Source organism: Callithrix jacchus, chromosome 9 (assembly GCF_049354715.1).
Source record: "Callithrix jacchus isolate 240 chromosome 9, calJac240_pri, whole genome shotgun sequence".
Lineage (NCBI taxonomy): Eukaryota > Metazoa > Chordata > Mammalia > Primates > Cebidae > Callithrix > Callithrix jacchus.
In genome coordinates, this window is record NC_133510.1 from 69,501,754 (window position 1) to 69,529,702 (window position 27,949).

The 27,949-nt window shown below is 54.1% G+C and overlaps 1 protein-coding gene, 1 long non-coding RNA gene and 1 pseudogene across 4 annotated transcripts; 1 reads left to right on the top strand and 2 right to left on the bottom strand.

Moving 5' to 3' along the window:
• Positions 1 to 171: 171 nt before the first annotated feature.
• LOC144577621 (uncharacterized) lies at positions 172 to 2,051 on the bottom strand (annotated as a pseudogene). The gene has a single exon (XR_013521902.1). The product of XR_013521902.1 is annotated as an uncharacterized LOC144577621 (transcript).
• Positions 172 to 26,761, bottom strand: ASIC1 (acid sensing ion channel subunit 1). 2 transcript variants are annotated; one of them, XM_017976046.5, is made up of 12 exons: positions 26,224 to 26,761; positions 25,014 to 25,391; positions 24,215 to 24,410; positions 6,422 to 6,572; positions 5,657 to 5,784; positions 5,208 to 5,364; positions 4,801 to 4,857; positions 3,732 to 3,885; positions 3,199 to 3,290; positions 2,606 to 2,685; positions 2,424 to 2,528; positions 172 to 2,242 (listed from the first exon to the last, which is right to left on the bottom strand). In XM_017976046.5, exons 2-12 carry the CDS (start codon positions 25,373 to 25,375, stop codon positions 2,138 to 2,140), a joined length of 1,587 nt encoding a protein of 528 aa, XP_017831535.2. In that variant the 5' UTR covers positions 25,376 to 25,391; positions 26,224 to 26,761; the 3' UTR covers positions 172 to 2,137. The 2 variants fall into 2 exon arrangements, with proteins under 2 accessions (XP_017831535.2, XP_035112721.1); XM_035256830.3 differs by having other exon boundaries at positions 5,208 to 5,367.
• LOC118144251 (uncharacterized) lies at positions 7,934 to 14,206 on the top strand. The gene is made up of 3 exons (XR_004728865.3): positions 7,934 to 8,015; positions 13,837 to 13,924; positions 14,077 to 14,206. It is a non-coding gene; the product is annotated as an uncharacterized LOC118144251 (long non-coding RNA).
• Positions 26,762 to 27,949: the final 1,188 nt, after the last annotated feature.

Consider the following 27,949-nt stretch of genomic DNA (forward strand, 5'->3'; position numbering starts at 1 on the left):
AACCTATCCTGGGTATGACGGTCAGCCTGTCCCATTCCAGAAGGACCACGCTCTCCCTACTCAAACTTTCTCCTTACTCATCCCCTAATTGGCCCCAAACCAAGCTCAGCTCTAGGCACTTAGTGAGAATACCTAAATACTTTTCAAATAAGAGAACAACACTGAAGAGGAGATGGTTGAAACCCAGTTTATTAGACCAGAGGCATGCGTCACCCGGAGCCCTGCCTGCTGTTCCCCTATCCAGTGCACACTTTTTGGCCTCATTCCTGCTTCCCTCTGGGGAGGTATTATCTCTGAAAAACTCCTAGGAACCAAGAGTTTCCAAAGAGCCAATAGCCTTACTCTCCAGCTCCAGGCCAATGCACAGGTGACCTGCCCACAGGTCCTGATCTGGGATTGGAGACCAAGACACATCTGGGGAAAGAAGGCCTGGAGAGGGGTAGGGGCTCAGGCCTGGGAGGAGTGTCTGGTGGAGGGAGGGGGGTTGGCCTCCACTTCACTTGTCTCTCATTAAGATAGGGAGGGACACAACAGCAGAACTTTCAACTCCTCCTCTAGGCCTCTCTTTCCTTTCAAGCCCACCTCACCAGAAAATAAAAGTGGTGGGCTTAGGTATCAGGTGAGAAGAGGTGGCTGGGCACCCAGGAGGAGGAAAGGCCACTGACTGAGGACCTCAGCTTCTGCCTGTCAGCATCCCATTGCCCCAGCTTCAGGAGTCGCCAATTCCCAGCTCCCTTCCGTCTCTGACACGCTCAGCTTAGTGCTCAGAGCAGACCTCCATCCCCTGGGTAGGGGCTATTTCTATAGCAACCCTTTCCCTGGGGATGCCACCATCAGCTGGGCAAAGGGCAACAGGATAGGAGGAGCAGGGGAAGGGAATGTTAAGGCTGCAGGGAGAGCTGAGGGTACCCAGGTTCGGGGAGAGGGTGAGGCCAGAAAGAGGCAGAGCTTGTGATTCACAGCTTCCTTTGTCGCCACTGAGACAGTGCAAAGGTTACAATGCGCGTGTCGTCTCCTTGTGCTTCTCAGAGGGATGTGTGTACACAGTACAGACACCAGGGGAGAGAGTCCAACTCTTTATACAGGCGAAGGCATTCAGAGACCAGGAAGAGGGCGGAAACACAGAAGGTGGAAGTTGGAGTGGGAGAATGGTTCTCAGAAACAAGAGGGGATGGGGTGAAGACAGACAGGACTGGGGAAAGTATATACAGAGATATAGCAATATAGAGTCTGTATCATATAGAAATAGAAAATGCAGATGAGGTTGTTGAGAGAAGCAAATGAAGTTGGGGAAGAGGATGTGGGAGAGTTCCATAAGAAAATTTATGGACGTGGCCCTCTACAAGGGCCTCTGGGAGAGGGACCAGTGAGGTTGGGCACCAGCGCCCTTCTCCCTGAGCTGGACGCTAACCAGCCAGGTCTTTTATGGGATGGTGAGGGAGGGCTGCCTCTTGGGATTTCTCTCCAGCAGCTGTGGGGTGGCGGGGGCGGGGGGGACTTATAGGTATCAGGATGTAGCCTACAGCACCAGGGCCACATCTTGTCCCCGTTTCTACTTCTTCAGGGCATCCCTCCCCCCCATGAGATTCCACATGGTAGAGAGTAGGGCTGAGGTTTTAGTTCCTGCCAGGAGACTTGGGTTTGGGGACAGTCACTGGGCTGAGAGGGTCTCTTAAGGCTGGGGAAGCCACCCTCCCCCACACTAGCCCTCCCTCTTAAGGTACATTATCTGGTTTGGGGCCAAATTCCAGGCCCCAGGGATCCCTTCCACCCCTCACTGGGAGGGGGCTTTGGTGACTGGTGGCAGCAGAATGTAGGTGGACACTCAGATGACAGCCAGACAGAATTCAGGCTAGGAGCTAGGGGAGGCAGCATGGAGGAGAGAGGGGCAGCCTGAGGTCCCTTGCCCCATTCTCCCTTTTTAGTTCTTTTTTAGATTAGTTTTGTTGAATGTAAAAAGAATGGGATAGAGGCAGGGAGAGGACTCTATGGTCAAGACTCCTTCCTCACCACAGACAAGAGGAAAGATCTGCCCCGGAGTGTGGGGAGTCCCCAGGGCAGATGTGGGGGCAGCTGGGGGCCCCCTCCCTCTCCTAGTCCTCCCCATCTAGGCCTTTGGTTCAGTGGCCTGCGGGGCTCAGCAGGTAAAGTCCTCGAACGTGCCTCGGGCCGGATGGTGAGGTAGGATGTTGGCAGCGTATGTCATCCCGGCAGGGTGGCCCCGGAGGCTCTCGCATGGGTTCTAGGGGAAGGGCACAGGACAGGGATGGGTTATCCCTCTGAAGGGCCTCAGGTAGTGCTGGGGCGTTGGGGAGGCAAAGGAGATAAGGTGGTGGCAGAGGCAGGTGGGCGGGGGTGGACGGGGGTTCCTGGGGCGTTGGAGGTAGGGGCAGGCCGGAGGGCACCCTCGCTCGCTCCCTCACGTGTCTTTTGACGTCGTCCAGGCTGAGGGCCACGCCCTTGTCTGCGCTGCTCCTTTTGGCCTCCTTCTGGCACTTTCCTCGTCGGCACAGCTTGTGCTTTATGACCTAGGACCGGACGGGGCCAGTGGGCGGGCTGGGCCCCGCCCCCATGTGGCCCCGCGCCAGGCTCCGCCCCCGCTTACCTCGTAGGCGTAGTCAAAGAGCTCCAGCACCGTGAGGATGCTGGCCCCGATGAACAGCCCCATCTGGCCCCCGATGTCACCTGCGGGGGCGGGGGCCAAGGGGTCAGGACACCGTGGGGGCAGCAACAGGGCTTATTGGGACTGGGGCAGGCAAGTTGTATTCTCAAAGGGATTGGCAGCCTTCGCACAGAAGTATCGTTAAGCCAGATTCAAGTGGAATTTTTATTTTCTTCTCTAAGCTTAGTTCTGCATTTTTCTACCTTTCTAAAACGAGCAGGTGTTTTTCAGGAAAAATAATTATTTACAAAATAGCACAACCCTCTTAGTTTTTGGGCCAATTTTAGGGGCATATGAAATACTCTCCACTTCCATGCCTATCCCTCCCTCATGTCCACAGACCTGTCTTTTCCCCTATGTCCTAAGAGAAGGCTCAGTCCCCTTTCTCCACCACTTACCAAGACAACAGGGTTTGGGGAAGGGCCTCTGGGGTGGAGGGCCCTCATGGGACAGAAGTGAGCACCCTGCTTTTGGATGATAGGGAGCCACACCATGCCTATGGCATGGGAAGGGGACAGGTGCCATCAGCAGCTCACCCAGGAGCCCTGCAATCTCATAGGCCTTCTTCTGTTCAATGGTCTCATAGTTGAGGACTTCAAAGAAAATGTCCAGCACCAGGATGTTCTCCCTGCACAGGGATTGGGGGAGGAGACCTAGGTTCAAGTCATATCTCTGTCTCTTACTAGCCAAGTGATCTTAGCAAGTCAGCCTCTCTGAATCTCAGTTTCCATGTCCATAAAGTGAGATACTGATGGAGATACCTGCCGTTTAGGATTAAATGAGATGCCACAAATGAAAAAATGTTCTGCACTGTATGCAGTATGCATCAAGTATAAGGCGACTCTGGTTCCAACAATAAGGATAAAGAGGAAGGAGAAACGGTGCTTCCCCTGCTTATTCTGGCTTGATCTTCCTGCATACCCACCCTAGAGTCTTTGCTTGCCTTTTGGACCTTCCCTGTATTGTCTCAACTTCCTCCTGCCTGCCAGCAGGCACCCCCATCAAACCCCACTCATACATTCCACAGTCCCAGCCCAAGGGTCTTGCTCTACCCAGCCAGAGCCCTTACCCTATGTATTGCTCAGACTTGTTGAACTTCTTGGCCAGGTACTTGGCTGAGGCTTTGCTGGGGATCTTGACCATGGACAGCTCCTTGCCATAGCGGGTCAGGTTGCAAGGCATTTCACACACGCAGTACTCCTGGTCCTTCTCCACCAGGAAGTCTGCACTCGGCCAGGTGAGAGGTGCCAGTTGAGTGGTGCCCTTCTGCTAGCACCTTCCCACATGCACATCCTAGCTCTGCCCAGAGAAACCCTGGGCCCCTTTCTCTTTCCGTGTCCTGCTGGGATGTCAAACTCTGCCAACATCCTACCTCACCATCCAGCCTGAGGCATGTTTGAGGACTTTACCTGCTGAACCCTGCAGGCCACTGAACCAAAGATGTAGATGGAGAGAACTAGGAGAGGGAGGAAACCCCCAGCTGCCCCCTCACAGCTGTGTCCACCTTGTGCTAACCCTCACCAAGCCTCCCCATGGATATTTCTTACTCTTACATCACTTCCTCGGGGCCCTCCAGGGTCAACTGGCTGAGGGGCTGATGAAAGAATTCAAGGCCCGTCCCCAGATGACCTCTGTTCATTTTTCATAGGAGCCTCTGAAAATGCTATTCTCAACTTTATTGATTATTATTATCATTACTTTGAGACAGGATCTTGCTCTGTCGCCCAGGCTGGAGTGCAGTGGTGCAATCTTTGCTCACTGTAACCTCTGCCTCCCAGGTTCAAGGAATTCTTCCACCTCAGCCTCTGGAGTAGCTGGGACTAGAGGCACATACCACCACAGCCACATTTTTTTTTTTTTTTGTATTTTTCGTAGAGATGGGGTTTCACCACATTACCCAGGCTGGTCTCAAACTCCTGGGCTTAAGCAATTTGCCCACCTCGGCCTCCCAGAGTGCTGGGATTACAGGTGTAAGCCATCACGCCTGGCCACTCCCAGCTTTAAAGTCAGACACAGGAGAGGGTGCAGCCCGGTCCAGAAGTTATCTGAGGCTTCTGGGAGCTTGACCTGAAACCCCGTGCACGTGGCTGTCAGCACCTTTTCCCTCCCCCAGACTGCCCCAGGCCAGGGGCGCTCACCCAGAGCAGGATCTGCACACTCCTTGTACTGCTCTGGAGTACAGTATGGGGCATCCCCTACAGAGGAGAAAAGACAGTGATGCAGGATGGGGATTCAAGGGGTCTGGTGATAGTGGTAGTACCAAATAAAGGCCTAGAAGGTGTGAGCTGGGAGAGGATGGGAGGGGAGGACTGGTTGGCCCCCATGCTGCCCCAGAAGTGACCCATACCCAGTCCATACCTTGTCGACCCTTCCCACCCATCCCTGGAGGTGAAGGCAGGAACTAAGGTCAGAGAGACAAGAACCAGATGGGTATGCGATGGGGTGGGCTGGAACTGGGGTGGGAGATTGATATGGACGGGGAGCTAGTGAGGGGCGGCGGAGGCCCAGGGGCCCCAGGAGTGTGCTCGGAGCTTCGGGGCCTGACCTGGCATGTGCACCATGCGGCAGTTGCAGTTCTCCACCAGGTAGCGGGTCTCACAGTCGATGCGGCAGGCGGTGATGCTGTAGGAGTCGAAGAAATCCAAATCCGAGTCCATGGTAACAGCTTTGCAGGTGCCCCAGGGCGGGGGCAGGTAGATGAGCTGCTGGGAGAGCCAGGGAGCTGGGGGAGCGTGGGGACTTCTCCCCAGATCAGCTTGATGGACTCCTTTGACAAGATGTAGATCTCTGGAGTTCTGCCCCCCCTCCCTCTGCAGCCTCCGAAGGTCTCAGAGTTTACAGAGCATTCTTGTTCATTCCATCACTCATGCTTCTGACTAGCTAGACTACCACCCAGGTCCTCGCTCACCTGTCCTTCCCATTACTGATTGCCCCCCACCCCATCTGGACCCCTCAACACCCCACCCCAGGACCAGCCTCCCATGGCCCTCTCACCCGCTGCTCCTGGCAGGCCACAAAGGTCTGGAAGCCTGGGGCCACGCCAAAGCCCAGCTGGTCGATGAAAGGAGGTTCATCCTGACTATGGATCTGCACTTTGATGCCTGCTTCAAAGGACGTCTCGTCTAGGGGAATGAGGGGTGTGTGGGTTGGGAGGCTCCTGACTCCCTAATCCCCTTCGGGCCTGGGGGCATCCTACCTCTCCTGGGAATAAGCATAGCATACACTGGGGCTGGGGTGGGGGAAGTCTATAGGGTCCTAGCCCACACCCCAGCCTCCTTCCGAGTTTACCAGCTCTGTGCTGCTCCCATGACCCCTGTATCCTACAAACTTCTTTTCTTACCTGGCTTCTGCTCTGCATCTTGGTGTTTCAAATACTTTCTCCCAGAGTATCACTGTCTCAGATGCTCTCCATTTCTACCCCCACCTTTCTCCCTTCTCCCCCATCTCTCTCTGCCCCAAGGCCCCCTGAGACCCGACAGGCAGGCAGCCTGAGAAGACAGGGAGTTATTTATAGAGTGAGTGGCGGCTGCTGATGGAAAAGGATGGCTGGTTACCTTGGAGAGTAACTAAGCCAGGAAGGGGGAGTCAGAGAGATATGAGTGTGGAAGTCAGGTAGAGTCAGTGATAGTGATGGTGAGATGCTGGGGGCAGAGGGGAAAGCCCAGGCCCTGCCCAGGTCTCACGGTGAAGGCCAGGAATCCTCTGGCAGAGGCTGGGGCCTAAAGCCGTGGGGAGGGGCCCCTGAGAGGGGTGACGTACCAGTCTCCCCCCACACAGGCAGGTACTCGTCCTGCTGGATGTCCAGCATGATTTCCAGCCCATTGCCTGTCCCACCCTTCATGGTCTTCAGCCGCGGCCGCCCATCTCGGCCCGAGTTGAACGTGTAGCACTTTCCATATCGTGTGAAGACCTGGCGGGGGCAGAGTGGAGAGCCTGGAGTCCTGCCAGCACCCTCTGCTCACCAAGGGCTGTTCCCAGCCACCCCAGCTTTGGGATCTCAACACCCTTTGGGGTGCAGCCCAATCTCCATTTGCTCCCCTCTCCCACCTGTTTCCCACCCTTCCTTGCCCTCTGTGTGCCCTGGGAAACTGTTCCTTGTAGGGAGCTTTGCCTGAGCTCCTTTGCCAGCTGCATGGGCTTCTAGTTGGGTTTGACCGTTGGGAAGTATCAGTAATGGATCAGAAGGGTATGAGTCCTTCCCCACCCCTGCCCCCTCTGTAGCTCTAGTAGCAGCTTAGGCCCTCCATGATTACGAACCCTGCCAGGAGGGCTTCCTACACAGCACTGTCTTCTTTTGTGCTTCTTCGGCCTAGAAGTGATAACGACTTCCTAGTACTGCTCGCTGCCTCAGCCCCCCTCATTCGTCTACTTAACCCTGCCCACAGCTCTGTCAACTGTCCCTTTGTTAAAGTCTTCAATTGAATCATCAAGGGGCTTTTTCCTGCCAGGACCCTGAAACATGCATTTTCATCACCAGGATCCTATCACGGCCAGACCCCTGGCCCCTGCTTGGGACCCTTTCCTCAGGCCCAAGCTCCTGAGGCCTCTGCCTCTGAGACATCTCTCTTTCCCTAGATTTCACTCTGGACATCTGAAATTCTGCTTTCCCCAAGACCCAAACTCAGTTTTTTGTTTATTTGTTTGTTTTTTTTGAGATGGAGTCTTGCTCTGTTGCCCAGGCTGAAGTGCAGTGGTATGATCTCAGCTCACTGCAACCTCTGCCTTCTGCGTTCAAGTGATTCTCCTGCCTCAGCCTCCTAAGTAGTTGGGATCACAGGTGTCTGCCACCACGCCTAGCTAATTTTTATATTTTTAGTAGAGACATGATTTCACCATGTTAGCCAGGCTGGTCTCGAACTCCTGACCTCAGATGATCCGCCCACCTTGGCCTCCCAAAATGCTAGGATTACAGGCATGAGTCACTGTGCCCGGCCAAACTCAGTTTTTTGGTTTCCTTCAGCCACTAGCCCCTTGGGTCCATCATTATTCCATAATCAGCACAACCTGAAGGCAGACCCAGTTGCCATGCTAAGGATCATGCTCAACCACGCGCCAGCACCTCTTCTCCCAGCACTTGGGACTGAGCCCCCATAGCATGGCATGTGTGTTAATGCTTTTGCAAAACTAGGAGCACCTCAGAAGCTATCTCAGCCCTGGGTGCTGTCTCCCCAGTCTTCTCCCCACTCCATGCCCCAGTGCAGCCCTGGTCACAGTGCTGATTACAAAGCTGCAGAGTGATAAGTAAACCAGTTGTTCTTGGCCTTTTCCTCACAGACTCCTTGAATGTCCCCAGGTTGTGGCTGTGCTTTTACTACTGCTGGATGGTAACAAAGTCCACAAAACAGGTCACAAGGTGAGTCAATACAGCCCAGAGCAGGGGAGAGACAAAAGAGTTTCAGGCTAGATTGGAGCAGCAATGGCAGCGGGTCACTAGGGTATAGGGTCTTTGTAGTCTGCCCCTTCCTAGAACAGCCTCCTCCACTGACCTCCAGAAAAGGAGACATACTCCCCATTTTGTGGGTGAGGTCCAGAGATGAGGCAAAGAGAATTCCAAGGGTTCCTTGCCCCCAGCTCCACAACCAGGTCTGTGACACCCAGCCAGAGGCTGCAGGTGGGACACATGCCCATGCCTACATTCCATCAGGAGCTGTGTGGGATTTAGAGGTGTCTGAGGCCAGCTAGCACCCGTAGCCTTGTGCTGGCTCAGAGGACTGGGCTGCTGTAAAGTGGATTGCTGCTGCCACCTGGTGGGCTTGGGTGAGAAGTGTCTGCTCTACCCTCAGGCCCAGAGGAAGCCTCCCTGAGGCCCAGTGGCCCAAACCCCCAGGGCTGTATGCCTGCAGTCATCCCATGATGCACAGGTATGATGACACACCCTGCCCCTACACTAGAGAAGGGGTGGAGGACCTGGGAAGGCCTGGCATCTGGGAGCTGGTGGGGCAGGAGAGCAGTCAGGCCAGACAGACCTGGAAGGTGAACTAAGGAGAGACAGTGGGGTGCCAAGTGGCCCACTAGCAGGGAAGGCCCTAGACCCCTGGGTGGGGGGCCAAGCAGGAGGACAGTTCCCAGTGAGAGCTTCCCCTAGGAAGAGGGTCCCTGGCCACTTAAAGCTGAGGATAGGGATATGATTTAGAGACCTTTTATTTACCCTCAAAAACACACACACACACACACACACACACACACACACACACACAGCTGGTGGGGGTGAAGGGCACAGGAAGACCAAGTGAAGATGCATTGAAGTCCCTGCTGCGGGAGCTGCTGACAAGGGGCATGAAGGGGTGGGGGTGGGGGAGGTCCCTTTTACCCCCTTCTCTTATACTGCCAGAGACCAGGCAACACCCACCCCAGTTCAGTCCACGGGTGCCAGTCAAAATAGTGAACAGGCCAGGCATTGGCGTTCACCAACAGAGCAGAGGTTGACCTCACAGATGGAGCAAGGTCCCGGGCCCTGCTGGACCATGAGGACGTCTTGGGAAGGACAGGTGGGGCTGGAGGACACGCAGGGGCCAACTAAGACAGACATGTTTCAAGCTTCTAACAGGAAAGGCAGTACTGGTGTGGACCTGGAATATCAGCCCAGCTCCAGGCCCTGGACTCCCGGGTGCGCTCTGGCCTGGGTCAGCCAGGTGAGGTAGGGGGCAGCACAGTCATCAGCCCCAGCCCCAGCCCCAGGAGGTGACAGTCAGGGAGAGCCATGGCAGACACTCTCAGGGTGCTGTGCTAGGCGTGGGGCCCCACTCACCACTGAGAAGTTGTGAGGGCCGCAGGGCCCCCCTTGGTAGGAACAATAGAGCAGCATGTCCTCCAGCCGGTGGCAGGAGCGATTGTAGAAGCGATGCAGGTTAAAGGGCTCCCCAGAGAAGGCCTCAGGGCCCGGTGGAGCGAGGGGCACCCCAGGGTCATCACTTTCATCCAGTCCCAGCATGGGGGCCAGATAAAGCAAGTCGGGGTAGCTGAGCTGGGACAGCCGCACTGTATTAGTGTTGCACAGGGTGACCGCTGGGAAGGCCAGCTCCCTGGTGGCCACTTCGTTTAGCAGGGTCACGTGTGGGTAGCTGCGGTAATAAGAAACGCGGTCCCCTACCTGGCACAGGAAGGCACCCAATGCCAGGACAAAGGCCACTGCCCACAGTGCCTGCCTTGGCCCTGGACCCCCCTCCACAAAGATGTGGTTGGTGCCGTGGAGGGTGCAGCTATTGGCGAAGGCCACCAAGTCCATGGGTGAATGCCCTTCACTGGCCTCCTTCCTCGCTGCTTCCTTTTCCTTCTCTTCCTCCTCTTCTGATTCTGAGTTGTCCTGCTGTTGCTGATGGTGGTGGGTACCCCAGATATCTCCCAAGGGCCCCGGGGCCTCCTCTCCAGAAGAGAATGACATGGAGCAGAAGATCTGGATGGGCATCTTCTCCAGGGGCTTCCTGGTGCTGGGGACTGGCAGGAGGAAGGGGGAAGGTGCCAGAGGGGACGGCAATGTGACCCTGGCAGAGTACGGCAGAGCCAGCCACCCAGCTCTTCAGCCAGGTCTCCACAGCCTGGCCAGCTGTCCTTCCTCACAGGGCCTCTGTGGCAGTGTGGCTGGGGCGGGGCATGGGAGGAGGACCAGCCTGCCCTGCCAGGGAGGGCTGGCGTCTGGGCTGATGAATAATTGATGGCAGTGGGAAAGGGAGGCTGATGGAGAGCAGGGGGCTAGAGTCCCTTTCCTGTCACCAGCTCCAGCAGCACAGAGAGGGCTTAGGATAGAGTGGAAACCCTGGAAAAGCCTAGGGCTGGGGCTCGTGGAAACTACCCCTCCCAGGTGAGGAGGGATCTGGTGCCATCCTTTGTGCCCACTGCCATGATGATCACAGCATGATCCCGCGCCCCCAGGACACAAACAACACACACTCATGCGCTCTGTCATCCTTCAGTCTGTTCCTCGGCATGTCCGTCAGTGCCCCCATCCCAATTCTGGGTCCTCTCCCTATTCTCCCCTGGTCCAGTTATTCCTCTGGGATACCTGAGCCCCCCTGGTTCCCCCCCGCCCACTGGGCACTCTCTCAGACCTCCAATTCCTCTCTCGTTTACTTTGACCCATAATCCACCCAAGTATTGCATTGACCCCCAATTCTCCCAATCCACCGAGACCCCACTTCCCCTTTAATTACTCCTTTCATCCCTAGCTCCTGTCCTGACCCCAATTTACTTTTCAGTTACTCCCTGAATCCCCAATTCCCCTGCAATCACTCCCTGCCCCCAAGGTCCCTCTAGCCAGTTCCCACCCTGTTTCTCTTCCCCTCCCTCCCTGGCCCCAGCTCTACTTCAGGTCAGCATTACCAGCTCTCATCTCACCCCCAATGCTGAGCTGTGTTTTGGTTCCTCTCCTCCCCTCACCCCTCCTGTGGCTTGTGGGCCAGCCCAGGTTCCATTAGCAGCGGTTTCTCACTGGCCACAGACTCATTTCTGACAGTTCCGGGCACTGCAGGGAGGGACCCTGTCTCCTGCTGCTGGAAAGCTTCCTGGCAGATCACCACTACCCCTTTCAGCTTGCCCCCCATTCCCCAACAATTTAGGAGCTCAAGGAATTCTCTGGTGGGTGGAAGAAACTGAGATCAGTGCTGGGCGAGGCAGGGGAACCTGGGTCAGGTAGAGAGTATTGGGAACCAACTTGGGGTTCCCCCGAAAACCCTCAGCCTTGCAGACTCCTGGCCTCTCAGTCTCTGAGGCTCCCCTGCCCCTAATTTACCATTCCCTGCCCCCAGGCCCCTGGGCCCTCTGTGTCCTCTGATTACTCGGGGCCACTGGTTGAGGAACTTGAGCCACCAGCCAAGTCTCCAGGGCCAAGAAGGTGACCTAAGGGGAGGAGGGGAAGGGGGGCAGAGGGGAGGGAGGTATAGCAGATTAACTCTTTCTCTGCAGGGCCAGAGGAGGAGCCATGGGGCTAGACTGGGGCTAGGTGGGTCTGCTTGGGCCTCCCCATTCCTTAAGCATCCCCTAGCCCCAGGCCACATTCTCCCTCCTCCTTTCTTCTCCCTCCCTGCTCCCACCATCTTCCCTTCTCCATTTGCAGAGACCCTAGAGTGAGTTGGGGATAAGAGGCAGGGTGCCAGGTTCTAACAGAACTGAGTGATGTGGAACCTTTGGCCTCAGCTTTGCTGCCAGGGACAGAGAGGTCCCCTAAGTGGTGCCTTAAGCTCTGGCCCCTCTCCATCCTTCTGCCACTGCCCTCAGACTGGCCTCATCCTCTTTTGCCGAAACAACTTCTCAGTGGGTCTCTACCTCCTTGCAGTTTCTCCCCACTGTTAGTCCCTGCTGTGTGACTCTGATCATTCTTCTGCTTAAAGACCTTCTCTCATTCCCCACTGCCTCCTGGCAAAATTTAGTCATCTCTTGTGGCCGCACAAAGCTGAAAGCAATGCAATGTACCCTCCACCCCCGGCCAGCATCCAGCCTCCATGACCCGTCCCCAGATACACGAGACTCATCCACAGTCCTATGCCTTCCCTGGACTCCATCTGGAGAATTCCTACTCATTTTTCAAGACCCTACTCCCATGCTACCTCCTCCAAGCAGCCTCCCCGGACTGCACAGGGCGCTGTTAGTGCCCACTCAGGGAATGAACTGAAGGGTCCAGTTCTCCTCAAGGCCCTACAGCTGTGAGTAATGACCGAGAGTAACAGAGCAGGACCAAGAGACCATGTGCAGGAACAGGAAGCAAGGAAGGCCAGGAATACCCAGGGCAACCAGAGATAAATCACTGCAGAGATTAGGAGAGACCCCCCAACCCCTCCCACCCCCGCTCAACCTTCAGCTGCTGTCCTCTGTCTTCCTCTGCCTGAACCCGTGTGTCCTGTCCCATGTGTGTCTTTTTTCTGCCTGCCAGATCTTGAGCTCTCAGAGGGAAGGGGCTCCTCCTTTGCATTCCCCAGGAAGGGCTTCAGAGGGGACACTTCCAGACTTCGGTGGAGTGGGGCTGAGGCATGGGTGGAGGAAGCTGCAGCTGCCCATATGTTCCCACTAGAGGGCACTGTCCCCCCTCCTTCAGATGTTTTGGAAGGGAAGCAGATTGATTTCCAGAAGGAAGCAGCTAAGGCAAAGAGAGCTTCCAGCTTTGGAGCCCCAGCAAAGAGAAGGATGTGCACACACAGACAGCGCCAAAGGACAGTAAGTTGTCCTTTGTGCAGCTGAATACCTCTCCCCCCACAGCAGCCAAGACCACACTGCACACCTGCACATTACCACACAGACACACAGCCCTGGTGTGGGGCAACATACACACACACCCCAACACACACAGAGACACACCCTGACACACACACACAGAGACACACACCAACACACACACACCAACATACACACAGACACCTCAACACACACATACACCAACATACACAGCCCAACACACTCCAACATACACACACATCGCAACACACACACACACCAACACACACACCAACATACACACACACTGCAACACACGCACCCCAACACACAGACACACCCCAACACACACACCTCAACACATACGCACACCAACATACACAGCCCAACACACACTCCAACATACACTCCAACACACTCACTGACACAAACACACACCAACATACACACACATTGCAACACACACACCCCAACACACACAGCTCAACACATACACAGACCAACATATGCAGCCCAACACACACTCCAACATACACTCCCCAACACACACACAACACAAACACATACCAACACACACACTCACCCCAACACACACACACCAATACACACAGACACACCCCAACACATACACCAACACACACAAACATACACACACTCCAACACATTCACCCCAACACACAGACACATCTCAACACACACACTCCAACACACATACACACACCAACACACACACAGACACCCAACTGCATATCCTCTCTCCTCCATCACGTGTCTGCTTGTTCAAGCAAGTGCTTATTCTTCTAACATTCTCTCCCATCTTCATCTCGTTCAAGCAATGGGGAGGTGAGGAAAGTGTCGAAGGGCGTATCCAGAGGGCCCCTGCAGAGGCGCCCATGCAGACACACACACCCAGAGCTGCACTCAGTTCTGAACTCTCTGTCCAAGCAGGCAACCTTCCCCACCCAGACCTTCTCTTCAGCAGTGTGTGCTGACTCAGTGGTTTCTGACTTTTTCTGTCTCTTTCTTCATTCCAGCCACCCCTCACGTCCGTGTAATGCCTCATGATTTTCGATTGTTATCTCATGGGATCCTTCCACAATCCAGTGAAATAAGCAGGCATGAGTAAGTTCACTCCTATCTCACAAGTGGGAAGACTGAGCCACACCAGCCTGCTCAAGTCTCAGGGAGAGCAGGAAGTGGGCTGGAGGCTGGAATGAGGTCATCTGTCTCCAAATCCCTTGCTTCTTCATTCTCTCATTTATTCCTTACCCTAGTGGAGAACAGATCATGGACCCACTCTCATGGACTGGACCTTCATGGAGCTTACTGTCTAACAGGGGAGACAGACATCAATTCAAAACTGAAAAAAATAAGTATCTAATTGCAAACCATGATAAGTGCTATGAAAAAAAAATTTATGGCTCTATTGGTGTGAATGACAGAAGGTCCTGACCCAGACTGGGGAATCAAGGAAGCTTTCTCTGAGGAAACGATGTTTGAATTACAGTCTAAAGAATAAAGAGGAGGCTGGGTGAGGTGGTTCATACCTGTAATCCCAGCACTTTGAGAGGCCAAGGTGGGCAGATCACTTGAGGCCAGGAGTTCAAGACCAGCCTAGCCACCATGGTGAAACCCCATATCTACTAAAAATACAAACGTTAGCCAGGTATGGTGACACATGACTGTAACCTCATCTACTTGGGAGGCTGGGGCATGAGAATTGCTTGAACCCAGGAGGCAAAAGTTACAGTGAGCCAAGATTGTACCACTGCACTCCAGCCTGGATGATAGAACGAGACTGTTTCAAAAAAAAAAAAAAAAAAGGAGAAGAGGAATAATTAGGTAATGGGGTGTGTGTGTGTGCGCGCACGCGTGTGTGTATGTGCACGTGTGTGTGCAGTAGCATGTGCCCCTGTGGAAGAGGGGGGTATTCCAGAGAGAGAACAGAGTGTGTACAAATGTCTTGAAGGAGAGATATGAGAAGGGGCAGGTGTGGTTTGAGAGGTGGGTAAAGGCAGGGAGGACCCAAGTCACTCAGGGCCTTAAAGGCCACGGTGAGGAGTCTGGCTCAAGGACAATGAAAGACTCGCCGTGGAAGGATTTCAAGTGATCAGAGCTTTGTTTTGAAAAGACCCCTCTGGCTGCAGACTGAAGGATCTAGATGGGCTTCTTGAAGGCCTGTCAAGGAGCCACTGCAGTGGCCCAGGTGAGGCATGCAGTGGTAGGACGGCCTAGAATGGGGGACAGAGTGGGGATGTTTACAAGGCAAAATTGGCAGATCCTGTCAAGGCAGGTGAGGGAGATGGAACGTCAGGGCTGATTTCCGGTTTGCACGGTGGGGTGAACAGTGGCGTGGCTCACTGGATCAGGCACACAGGTAGAGAACTAGTTTGGGAGTTAAGATAATGACTTTGGTTTTGTGCATGCTGGTTTTGAGGAGTCATAGGGACATCCAAGTAGAGTCGTTTAGTGGGAAATTGGCGACTGGGGCTGATGCTAAGAGGAGAGAGCTGGGCTGAGACATAAATTTGGCAGTTGTCAGTGTGTAGATGGTAACTGAAGTCATGAGTGAATATGAGACTGCCCAAGAATAGAATATAAAGTTAAAAAAAAATAGGAAAAAAATGTCTGATTTGGCAGTATCCACTAAAGCTAAACAGAATCATACCCTATGACTTAACCATAGATCCTAGTCATATTCCCAAGAGAAATGAGTGCATATATCAACCAAAAAACATGAACAAGAATGTTCATAGTAGCTTTAGAGATAAGAGCCAAAAACTAGTAACAACCCAAATATCTAGCATCGGTAGAATGGATTAAATGTGGCACATTCATACAATCAGATACTATACAGCATCAAACAAGAACCAACCACTGCCACACACAACACCATGGCTGAATCTCACAAACATAATCACAAGCAAAACAAAACAAATAGATACAAAAGAGTATATACTGTATAGGGGATACACATATACCAGGAGGTTCAAGTATGAGTGAAATTGATCTATACTGATAGAATAGTGGTTAACGTTTGTGGGGTAGCACTGACTAGGAAACAGCCTGAAGGAACTTTGTGGGGTGCTGGAAATGTTTTATATCAATGTAAATACATACCAATGTAAAATAAAAATACCACATTGTAAGACATACCAGTGTAAATATTCTTCAAGCTATAATACTGGTGCATTGTACTCTTACGATTTAAAAGATCAGAGCTTGGGACTGAGCCTTGAGTAGTGACAACACTAAATGACCAAGTAGAAGAAAATGAACTGGCAGAGACAGAGGAGTGGGTAGACATAGGAAGAAAACCAAGAGAGTATGATTGTCAAGAAAGGGGGTAGTTCAAAAAAGAGGTGGTGGGGGCCTGGTGTGGTGGCTCACACCTGTAATCCCAGCACTTTGGGAGGTTGAGGCAGGCAGATCACCTGAGGTCAGGAGTTCAAGACCAGCCTGACCAACATGGAGAAACCTATCTCTACTAAAAAAAAAAAAAAAAAAAAAAAATTAGCCAGGCATGGTGGCATGTGCCTGTAATCCCAGCTACAGGCACGAGAAGATGGGAGGCTGAGGCAGGAGAATCGAGAACCCGGGAGGTGAAGTTTGTGGTGCCTGGGCAACAAGAGCGAAACTCCATCTCAAAAAAAAAAAAAAAGGTAGTGGCAACTATTTTGAATGCTATTGAGAGATCAAGAATAAAAAAGAAATGTTTGCTGGATTTGGCAACATGAAGGTGACAACTGTCCTTAGCTAGAACCATCTAGAAGTGGTGGGGACAGGGAAAGAAGGCAGCCCGGAGTGGATCAGAAAGTGAGTTAGAGGTGAGGAAATGGAAACAGTGAAATAAACACATCACTTTTAGGAACTTCGTAAAGGGAAGCAAAGAGATACTATGGGAGCTGGCAGGTGCTATGGAGTTGAGAGCTATGTATGTTTTCGTTTTTATCTTAGCACAAAGACAGATACATAGCAAGTGCTCAATATATGTTAGCTGTTATTACAGCTATGTATTTTAAGACGGGAGCATCTTCAGCATGTTTCATTGTCAATGGGATGCCACTTGAGAAGGAGCGACCAACTGTAGAGAAGGCAGAGACAGAATTAGCAGGAGAAAGTTCCTAAAAAGGCAGAAGGGAATCAGATGAAAACACTAGGTTGAGACTTTATCCTAGATAAGATGAATGTTCCCTTCCAGGGCTTGGTACCCAGAAGAAGGACAAGATCTTGTCTGAGGCCTCTGTTTTTTCAGTGAAGTAAGTGGGAGGCAAGGTCATCTTCTGAGGTGAGAGAGGAGCTAGGAAGGATGGCTGAGAAGAGTGGAGAAGTTTGCAGTCGTTACTGGGGAGAGCAAGTTGACCAGGAAAACACAGTGGGGTTGCCAGAAGTCACTGCACACTCATTTAAGGGTGTTGAACATGAACACAATGCAATATTAAGCTGCCCTGGTATGTGACTCCCTCATGTAGGTCCTGGCTGCCCTGGTGTGACCCTGGGGAAAGTCAGTGGTGGGTTCACCCAAGATTGGCACTTGGCCTGATGGTGCAATGAAAAGACAAAAGCATCAAAAGATGGGGCCTACTCAACTTACGGATGGGATTCCTAGGGTCTCTACTCTGCACCCTTTCTTGCCCTTCCTGCCTCCCACACTGCTTCTCAACAGAGCACCCTCCTCCATATACACTCCTGCTCCTACAGCCACACACAAAGAACCTGGACTTAGAAGATCTGAAGTCAGGGTCCCGTTCTGTCATTTCCCAGCTGTGTGATCTCAGGCAAGTCACGTAACTCCTCTGAGCCTGTTTTCTCATCTTTCCAATGAAGATGTTAACTATTTCCTACCTCCCAAGAATTATGAAGGTCACATGAGCTAAAGTAAAGGGAAATTGTCAATTGCAAAGTACAACTGAAAGAGATGATTAATTTTGCTGGTATGTGCTCGGCATGCAACCAGAGGTTTGCCTGCACAAAAGCTTTCTCCCACAGCCATACACACCAAGCTGCAAGCCCCATACACCTCCACATGCCTCCACTTCACATGTTACATCCACACTCTCCCCCCGACACACACAGAGGTGCACATATGTGCTTGCACACTCGGGGCGCACATGCAATTAGGGTGTTGTGAGGAAGTCTGAGATGGCTGCTGTCCACGGCCAGGGCCACTGCAGCACTCTCACCCCCAGGGATGTTCTCAGCCTGGCACACTGATGTGACACCAACTATAGACACACAGCACTAAGCTGCACAGCCCAACTCCTGGGCCTCCAGTACCGTCATCCACATGGAAGGCATGCATAAGGCTGGGAAAGGGTTTTCAATCCAAGAACTCATGGGATCTCCGAAAGATGACACTGGCCCTCCATCTCCCTCGGGAGTAGCCTTGGAGAGCCTGGGATGGCAGAGTGTCTATCCTTGCAGCGCCTTAAGGCAACTTCCCTTTGAGGTGAATACACAGCAGCTTCATGCTTATTTTTAAATATTCTATGAGGAAAATGTCCAATTCTGTGTCCAGGTAGGTTGGCGCTGCCCCATTACACATGGGGCAGTGTGGGCTTGGCCAGAGAATCCCAGAGGAAGGGCTGCCCCTCAATAAAAAGTCATTTTACAACCTCCTGACAGGAGATTGGGCTTAGAAGCTAAGAAGTGGGGCCAGGTGGAACTTTGCCCAAAATAGAGACCAGGAGCCCTAATGCCCAGTCCCATCCTCCACCCAGCTAGGCACCCCTTCTCATTCTCGCTGTCTCCTTCCAGCTTTGCCTCCCAGAATGCCCACCCAAGGGTTCCAACTGGGATGTTATAGGTCAGAGGGTAGAGGCTTCTACAGTGGCCACCTCAAACATGTAAGTGAGGGAACGCTTGGGGGTGGGCAGGGGCTGGTCAAGGTGGAAGAATGGCCGTGGCCAGAGGGAATTGGCCAGCTGATTTACTGAGCTAGGGAGACACCAACACATTCTACGAACCTGGCATTTTCTGAGAGGCTGAGCTTGTCTGGGGAGATTGGGAGGACTCCCCCTGGATGTTGAGTCTGCTCATCTGCAGCCTGTTCCCCCTTGTTCTGACGCCTACACCACCTGGCCTCTTTAGTACCACCGCCATGGCTCTCAGCCCCGAGCTTCCTGAGCTGCCCTTAACTGCCCCAATGCAGGACCTGGCACAGGGAAGTGGCACTGTCTGCTATGGGAATGAATCCACTGGAGCTTGACGCTCCTCTAATCCCAGCTTCTCATTCCGAATATTCCATTTCCCTCGCCATCCCCTGAGAATTGAAATTACTTTCCACAAAACTGAAGCACACTCCTCCACCCACAGCAGAAGGTTCCAAGCCTCTCTGTGGTCTCCTCTTCTGCCTCCTGGACACACTGGGCATCCCAAGGCCACAGCTAGGAGTTCTCCACCAGTTGGGCAGTGACAAAGGCCCAAGGCTTAGAGGTGTTCCTCCTCCTCAGCCCTCCACTTCCAGGCTTGGCCCCCAGAGGCACTTAGTTACTCAATTCCCTATTACTTTAGCCAATAGCCCAGATATCAATTGGCTTAGAGTGGCTCTTAGCTGATAGCAGTCTGAGAGAGGAGTGGAATCAGAAATGGCTGGGGTCTGGGGAGAAGGGGAAGAGGTGTGAGAGGAAATGGGGTTACCCGAAGTATGTTTGTGTGTATCTGTTTCTGAGGGAGGAGGAACAGGAGCCATCTGATACCCCAACCCAGGGCCCACCCGCTGGATTCCTACAACTACAATGGGGTCTGCTCCTGTCTCCTCTCTCCACCTGCCTGTGTTCAGTTTAGACACTTCCTGGGAGGGAGGGACAGATGAGAAGAATAAGGCAGGAGGCGGTAGCCATGAAGCCCTAGGGTGGGAACCCTTCCCCCAAAGTTCATGATCCCCATGAACCCCTCCTCCAAAGCTCACGTCTCCAGGTCAGCCTCTTCTACCCCTCTGCAATCTGTGTGTGTTCCCTCTTCCCACCCATGAAGACCATCAGGCCTCTGGGTGGGGCTGCCCCAGACCTCCCTTCCCCTCTTTGCACAGCAGTCTGGGCAGCCTTTCACCTCAGCAGCCCCTCCACTCCCTATCTAGCTGGAGGGCACAGACCCCAGTAATAAGGTCAGGCCCTCCCAAAGGACTTCTGGTCTGAGCTTCTATGGGGCAGTAATGGGGTGTGGGGATGAGGGGTGAGCCCTGGGGATGAAGAAGCTCCATGCTAGTCCTGGCTCTTGCTGGGTGCCGTCATCCCTGGCTCTCCTGCTTTAAGATGACCTCTTTCTCCCCGCTCTGGGTCCCGGGATGAGGTGCCCTCAGCCACCTCTGGTTGTGGCATCTTACTTTCCCAGGTGCTCCTGGGTGCCCGGCTCCCTTCGGAACCTTGCAACGGGGCAGCAGGGGAGGCTTCTGTGCTCACCTCCTTCACTCCACCTCTTCCCCAGGAGATTCCGGTCTCCAATCCAGGGTCCTGAGAAGGACTCCTGTGGACCCCCCAGGGATACCTGTCCCCCTGTTTCACCCTCCTGAGAGAGATTATGATCCACACCACACACCCACCCCAGCATTCCCACTCTCTGCCCTCCTCTTCCTTCTCTTCCAGGGCCCAGAAATGAATTCCTGCTTCTCTCTCCCCTAGGCAAAGGGTCTGGGTCTCAGCGGAGGAGGAGGTGGCATAGGGCAGACTGGGCAACCATCTGCTAGCCCCCTCCCCGTGCTGCTGCTCAGCATTCCGGCCACATCAGCTGCTCCCACTGCCAGGGACAGATAAGGTGCAGCTGGAGGCTGGCACCAGCTGCGACTATGCTCACTCCCCTGGCCCCCTCCCAGACACCAGCAGACAGCTGCACCCCAGCCCCCCTCCATGGAACCCCTGCCCTGCCTTGGTCTGGCTAGCTCAAGGTGTGGCAGGAGAGAGGAACTGAAGACCCCGTTGCCTTGGCAACAAAGCACCCTACCAGGAAGGAAAGGAGGTGGCCCGGAAGAGGGGGCCTTGTGGTTGTGCCATTACGTAGCTCAGGAGGGAGCTACTGAGACCTTCCCAGCCAGGTTGCTGTGGCAATACTCCCTGCCCTGCCCTTCTGCCTCTTCTGTCCTGAAGGACTGCCAAACCAGTCTCTCCCAGATTCACCTAGGCTCCCTATATTCACCCCCACCCTCCCAAGCTGACTCAGACACACCTGGGGGATGGACCCTGGCCAAATGCTCTGTGACCACCAAGCATGCCCTGGGGTTGAGCTGGATCCAGATGCACATCTGGAGAAATGCCTGTTACTGCAGATTCTTCTCAGGGGAGCAGGGGTCTTCGAGTGACCAGAGTAGCCTCCCTGAATTGTCCTCTTCTGCTTCCCCCAAGCAGCCTTGAGAAACAGGGTTCTTATTGTTGAGATGAGGGTTGCCCTTAGAAATCCACAAAAGAAGAGGCCGGGTGTGGTGGCTCACACTTGAATCCCAGCACTTTGGGAGGCTGAGGCAGGCAGATCATGAGGTTAGGAGATGGAGACTAGCCTGGTCAACATGGTCAAACCCGTCTCTACTGAAAATACAAAAATTAGCCGGGTGTGGTGGTGGGGACCTGTAATACCAGCTACTCAGGAGGCTGAGGCAGGAGAATCACTTGAACCTGGGAGGCAGGGGTTACCGTGAGCTGAGATAGCACCACTGCACTCCAGCCTGGCAACAGAGTGAGACTCCATCTTAAAAAAAAAAAATCCACAAAACAGTCCACACATGCTCCTGCACACTATATTTTGCAAATGCATTAATCAAGGTCTTGGACAGTGAGGGGTGAGGTATCCCCACAGCAATCTTGTTGGTCTCCAGCAGCTTCTTCCCTAGCTACTGAAAGAGCAACCAAAGCCCCAACCACAAGGCTTCTCTTCTCTGACCACCTCTTTTCCTCAGTGAAGTACCTCTGCTCTGAAGGCTGCAGAAGATGTCAATATGGTCTTCCCTAGACCCTGACCCTATAGACAGGTGTTTTCTATCAGTGCTACATCTGCCCAGGGCTAGACACACACTCCCAACACACCTGGGCCTAGCAGAGAATGGCAAGGATGTTAATCATGAGACCGATGAGCGAAGGGAGAGGGTGGAGCATCAAGCAAGGAGTGTGGGAGCCCTTAGGACGGGGGAGCTGGAGGAGAAAGCCTGCCAGGCCCTTCTCCACTGGGGAGGTGTCAGACGTGGACTCCAGCCAGACGCCCATCTGTGTGGGAACATCCCTATGGGTAGAGCTCTTGACATGGAGAGGGGCTGGCAATGTAATCAACTAGAGAGAGGGAGGGGTGAGAGGTTTGTGTCCAGCAAAATTCAGGGTCAGGTCTTTGATACAGGCTGCAAAACAGCAAAAACCTGTTCTTCCCTGATAACCCAGAAGCAAGAAGGGCACAGATGGGGCTGCAGGGTGCTAGCCTGTGTGTCTCTCCCTTACAGTAAGAGGAACAACTCAGACTGCTCCAGAACTTTGTGAGCCAATCACATCTCTATCTGACTCCTTAGAATGGTCCACTCAGCATGGACCAATCACATCTCAGCATCTCCATTACCATCAGCCAAACGTTGTCTTAGCATCACCTCTTGGAATCTTTCTGGACATGATGGACAGATGGAGCCTTAACTGAACAATTTTTATGGACTAACTGTGCCCAGATTTGTATCTCAGCACCTCCTCAAGTTGAGCCAAGCAGTTCCCTGCCTCAACCAACACTACAAACCATTCAAACTAATAGGTTTTCTCCATCTTTCTCAGGGGTCTCTCCTGCTTGTGTGTTGGGTGTGTTGGAGAGAGGGGCTCTGGCTTCTGCTTCCATCTTCACCTTCAGTCCTATTACTCTTGGGAGCATCATTTGTGAGACTGGGAACCCTCTGGTCTCAAGCTCTGGGGAATCTAAGACCCTTTTGTTATGAAGGAGGAAAAGAGGGAAGGAAGTGGTTCTTGTATCTCAGCTAAGCTCCGACAGCTTGGCTCAGCAAAGAATTTGGTCATGTGACCTTTGTCCAGCAGGACTGACAAAGGCCCATGAAACTGGTCTGCAGAGCAAAGCTTAAGGAGATTGGGAAGTCATGTGTAACCTCAGCAGGAAACACTAAGCATGACCATAGCGTCGTCCTTTCTGCAGAAATACAGTTCATGTTCCCATACTGCAGGAGGAAGCAAGCAAGCGGGGAGAAAATGGGCAGGAAGAAGGGAAAGGATCTGACAGTGGAGTAGGCATGGAGAGCAAAGGGTCCTAGAAAAGACTGGCCAGAATTTGAAGTGGACACAATAACTCCAGGGTCCACAATATTAATGGAAAGAGTAAAGGACATTTTCAGCTTAAAGAGACATGAGTTCTGATCCTGAACATGTCATCTGTCACTAACTGTGAGCTTGGGTAAATCATTCTGCTTCCCTATGTCTCAGTTCATTAATTGTAAAATAGAGGTAACGCGATTATGCATCAAGGGGATTGAGGGGATCCTAGAAAGCATTTGAAAGAGTTACAAGCCCTGTCCACTCACTTGGTGGTATTGTTTCTACATGGCCAGGGCCTTTGGTCTCTTTGCCATCCAGTCCAGAGCGTAACCCTCAGGAATTTGTATGACTTGCCCAGGATTGCCCAGCACATCAGATGCCAACACTGGTTTCCCTACACCTTCCCTGAGGTGCTGGCCTGAGGCAGCCACATCTGTGGGGTGTGATGTGTTTGTGGGGCATCTCCATTTTAAGATGCAAAGGAAGCCTCCAGGGCAGCCACGGCTAGGTATCCCAATGGCCTTCCTTTCCCCAGACCGTGTTCTGTGGCTCTTGCTGGCAAGCAAGGAACCTAACCAAATGGTATATGTGTATATGCATGGGGTGCACATGGCACGGAGGGAGTTACTGTCCAGCTATTTAAGAGGTTTCCCTTGTGCTTCATGGTGCTTCTCAAACTTTAGTGTACACTCCAGTCATCTGAGGATCTTACTAGATGCAGATTCTGGTTTGGTAGGTCTGGGAAGTAGGGTGGAAAGTCCTGCATTCCTTTCAAGCTCCCAATTGATAGTCCTGGAGCTCAATTCAAGTAACGGCTTACCCACCTCCCTGCTCAGCTCTGACACCTGTGGCCCAGAAGCTACACTTGCTGGGTTTGTGGCTATGCCAGGCCACGCATGTGTGTGCATATATATGTGTGTTGTGCACTGTAAGCTCTCTTTCCTGCCATCATGGATGCAGGGCTGAGACTCATGAGTGCAAATGTGCCCCTATGCTGAATGAAGTCCCCTTCTACTAGAAGCAAGCCCCAGAACACACAACTTCCTCTCCCAGAGTAGCAGGCATCCAGAGAGGCCCAGCCTGCTCCTTGTCTCCTCCTCCTCCTCCTCCTCCTCCTCCTTCTCTTCCTCCTCCTCCTCCTCCTCCTCCTCCTCTGTGAGCCAGGCTGACTCACACCCCACACCAGGAGACTTACCACCTTGAAGTCTTCAGCGCTGCAGACCTCCCCCCGGAAGTGGCAGGAGAGCAGCATGTCTCGAATGTCATGCCCAGCTCGGTCGTAGAACTCACGCATGTTGAAGGGTTTGGGTTTGAAGCTTCGGAAGTTGGCTTTGTCCTGCAATATCTCCAGTTGCTTTTCATCTGCCATCTGTGTGTCTGGTATCTCATACCTGGGGCCCAGGGGTGAGTGACACATGGGTCAGTACAGCCATCATTGTCCCACTCCCAACTTGGGTGAGCAGCCTCCAGCCCTGGGGATCAGGCCCAGGTGTAGGCAAGGAAGGAGAGCTGGGCATGCAGAGGATCTACCACATGGGTCTGAAATGACTGAAGGATCTGTAGTGGCAGTCCCGGGGCAGGGCATGCCAGCACATGGGTGAGAGGAAGCATGGATAAGGTAGGCAGAGAGATAAGGCAGGGGCTGTGGCTTTTACACTGTACCCTTTAGAGATGGTCTGTCCCCAACCCCCAACTGATGAGAAGGTCAAGACAGTGTGGCCAGAACGAGGGTAAAGCTCCTTCCAGAGAGGGTCTTTCACAGCTCAGGCTGGGGAGGGGCCAAGCTGTTTTGGACTATGCGGGGATCAGAGGCTGGGTTCCCTTAATTGGGTGCTCAGCAGCATTCCAACTCTTCTGCTGTGAGTGGCAGGTTTGGGGGTGGTGGTGGGTTAAAGGGCAGGGTTGGCTAAGCTCTACGGTGGGTTAGGGAGGCAGACACCCTGACTGGAACTCACACAGCTCTGGAGTGGGTCTCGGCAGGGGGAGCCACCCACCTGTTGTTGAGCAGAGCCAGCAGCTCCCCGGCATGATACAGGTCATTCTTGGAGACTTGGCTAAAGCGGAACTCGTTGAGGTTACACAGCGTGACAGCAGGGAAGGTGAGCTGAGAGGCAGCTACCTCGTCGAGCTTGGTGACGTGGTGGTAGTGGAAGTAGTACTGCACACGCTCCGTGCACACACACAGCAGCACAGCCAGTGAGCCCAGGAAGCACAGGGCCCACAGTGCCCGCTTCAGAGACAGCCGCTCGTAGGAGAAGATGTGGGCCAGGCCGTGCAGCGTGGAGCTGCTGGCGAAGGCCTGGATGCTCACCGGCTGGACGCCACCCACCTCCTCCTCCTCGGCCTTCAGTTCCATCCTCGTCCAGGGGATCCTGGGGAAGGAGGGAGGGACAGTCTGTCATTGCCCTAGGATGAAAGTCCACATGGGGCCCCTCCACATGTGTCCGTCCAGAATCCCCATCTCCAGAGGTCACTACTCCTCGGGCAGAAGACTTCCCTGCTGTACAAGCCGAGAGGTGGCTGACCAAGGGGCATATTCAGGGTTCCTCCAAATACAGAGGCACAGGGGGTCAGGTCAGGCCAAGAGAATTCGCTCCCAGGGAAGCTTCCCAGGCTCAGGGAGACCCCAGATTCAGTCATCGGAGGTTGAGGGGGAAGTCCTGACGCTCTCGCAGGCAGGCGCAGGAGTTCCCTCCAGATGTGGGGTCACTCTGGGACAAGAATGTCCGTCCACTCCATCCTGGAGATGAAAACTCGCCCAGATGGGCTGACCCAAGGGTAAGGAGCTCCTCTCCTGGTCACTGGTATTCCCAGAACTGGGCTGTGGTTCCCCATCGGAAAACCCCCAGGGAGGTGGCTACCTCTAGGGAGGGGCCCGGCCTGACTCCTCACCTGCAGGTATCTCCAGTTCTCTTATAGGCGCAGGCTGTGCGTGTGTATGTTGGGAGTGGGGGGTGGCTGGCTGCCCGAGGTGGATGTTTGGGGGGGGGCGCGGTTCCCTACGACGGCGAGCTGTCCCCGCCCCGGACGCACCCCTCCCCTCCAGTCCAGCTTCTCGTCGCAGTCAGATACCCTACTCGGCCCCCGCCCCCCTCCCCAGCCACCGAGCCGCCCGAGCAGCAGGGGAAATCCAGAGGGAGGAGAGTCCCGGCTTCGGGGTGCCAAGGAGCCCCGCGGCCAAAGGCGGGGGTATCGGAAACCCACCTGAGGGGGCTTCAGGAAGCCGGCAGCCGGCGGCGGGTCCTGGGGCGCGGGGCTAGTCGCGGGCTCAGCGCCGAGTCGAGGAGGGGCTCATGGCCCGGGGCCGGAGCCCGCGGCCGCCGCGGCACGCCGCGGAGAGCCCTGCAGGGAGCGGCCCGCCCGGCCCGGCTCCGCTCGATCTGTCAGCCCGCCCGCGCGCGCTGGCTCGCTCGCTCGCCTCGACTCGGTCAGCCCGGGCTCGGCGCGGTGCGCGGTGCTCTCAACCCTGGGATCTGCAGGGATCCATCGTCCGGCCGGGAGGCGGCGGGAGGGGAGGGGGAGGGGAGAGGGTGCGCGTGCGCGTCTAAGAGTGTCTGCGAGGCTGTCTCTGGGCCGGTGTGCGCGCGGGGCCCCGGACCAGAGAGCGGGACCCAGGGCTCCCTGCGCCGCCTCGCCCCTCCGCGCGGCGGCTCTCGGCGGCGCTGCCTCTCTCCAGTCCCGGAGCCGTCTCCCTGCCTGCGAGGCCTTATGGCTTGTGTGTGTGCCTCTGTGTGTGGTGTGCGCGCGCGCGCGCGTGTGCGCGCAGGAGGGAGGGTGTCTGCCCCTAGCGTCCCCCTCCCCGCGCTGTCTCCTTCGGATCGATGATCCTGCCTCTTGCTGCTGCTTCCTCTGGTGGCACACACGCGCGTACACAGACACACACGCGCTCCGAGTCACACTTGACTAATTCAAGCACTTGGCCCATATGGAGAGAGACACACATACTGACCAGAGTCACACCACACCACTCACAGCCACACACACCCACACCCACAGATACCCACATATCCCGGGGCCTGACCCACATGGCAAGCACTCACCTGCTCTTATCCCTGCACCCCACCTACATGTGACACACGCACACGTGAACATATGTGAGCCAACACGCATCCTTGACCACTCAGACCGCATCCTTGTAGCTTTGGGCTTGTGAGGGGCATGGTCGCAACCACTTACTGCCAAATCTCCAAAGAAGGAGCAGAGAAAAGGAGGGAAAAATAGCCAGAGGTCAAAGGAATTTGGACAGAAGGAAGCGGGGAAAGGGAGTGAGGGGGACAGGGTAAGGAAGGGTTGGAACCGGGAGCTATGCTCAGGGTTGGAGCAGAAGTCTGAGCACAGAACACAGGCCTGAGGGCTGCTTCTGTGGCTCTCACCTTTCTCCTTCCCTGCCTTCCTCCTCCTCTCTGAGAGGCCTTGTGGGGGGGGCCTTCCCTATCCAATTAACAGAGAAGGAGCAATCAAGGGGAAGTTGTTAATTTGCTGATGCTCATTAGGGGCTCTTAGCACAGAGGCTGTTGAGGTCTGACGGTGTCAGATGATGAGGAGGAGGGTGCGGGGGACCAGAATGCTGTCTCTAGTGGCTCCTTCGCTCTACTTGCAGGCTGGTGCAGCTCTGGGAGAAGGATGCTGAGAGATGTATTCCTAGGACATGGTGCCAGGCTTTAAGTTAGAAGAAAGAACCTGCAATGAGAAGAAGATGGCACATTGGAAAGAAGTTGGATGAGAAGTTGTGAGGCATTGTGGGCGTTGCGGGTAGTGGACATGCAGGAAACCAGAGGAGGGATCTGGAGATCCCTAGTGGGAGTGGACTTAGGACTGTGGAGGAGGGAGGGTGAGATCCATTTACTAGGGGACTAGACACCTAGCTGCCCAAAGGAAGGGAGTATCTTCCATTCAGGTCTTGGGTTCAGCAGTACCAGGCAGTATTGGA

Coding starts and splice junctions, on each gene's coding strand:
- ASIC1 (XM_035256830.3), bottom strand. CDS start 25,375: ATGGAACTGAAGGCCGAGGAGGAGGAGGTGGGTGGCGTCCAGCCGGTG. Junction 5,368..5,656: donor TGGCCTGCCAGGAGCAGCGG/GTGAGAGGGCCA, acceptor TGGCTCTCCCAG/CAGCTCATCTACCTGCCCCC. Junction 2,529..2,605: donor TCTTTGACTACGCCTACGAG/GTAAGCGGGGGC, acceptor GTCCGGTCCTAG/GTCATAAAGCACAAGCTGTG.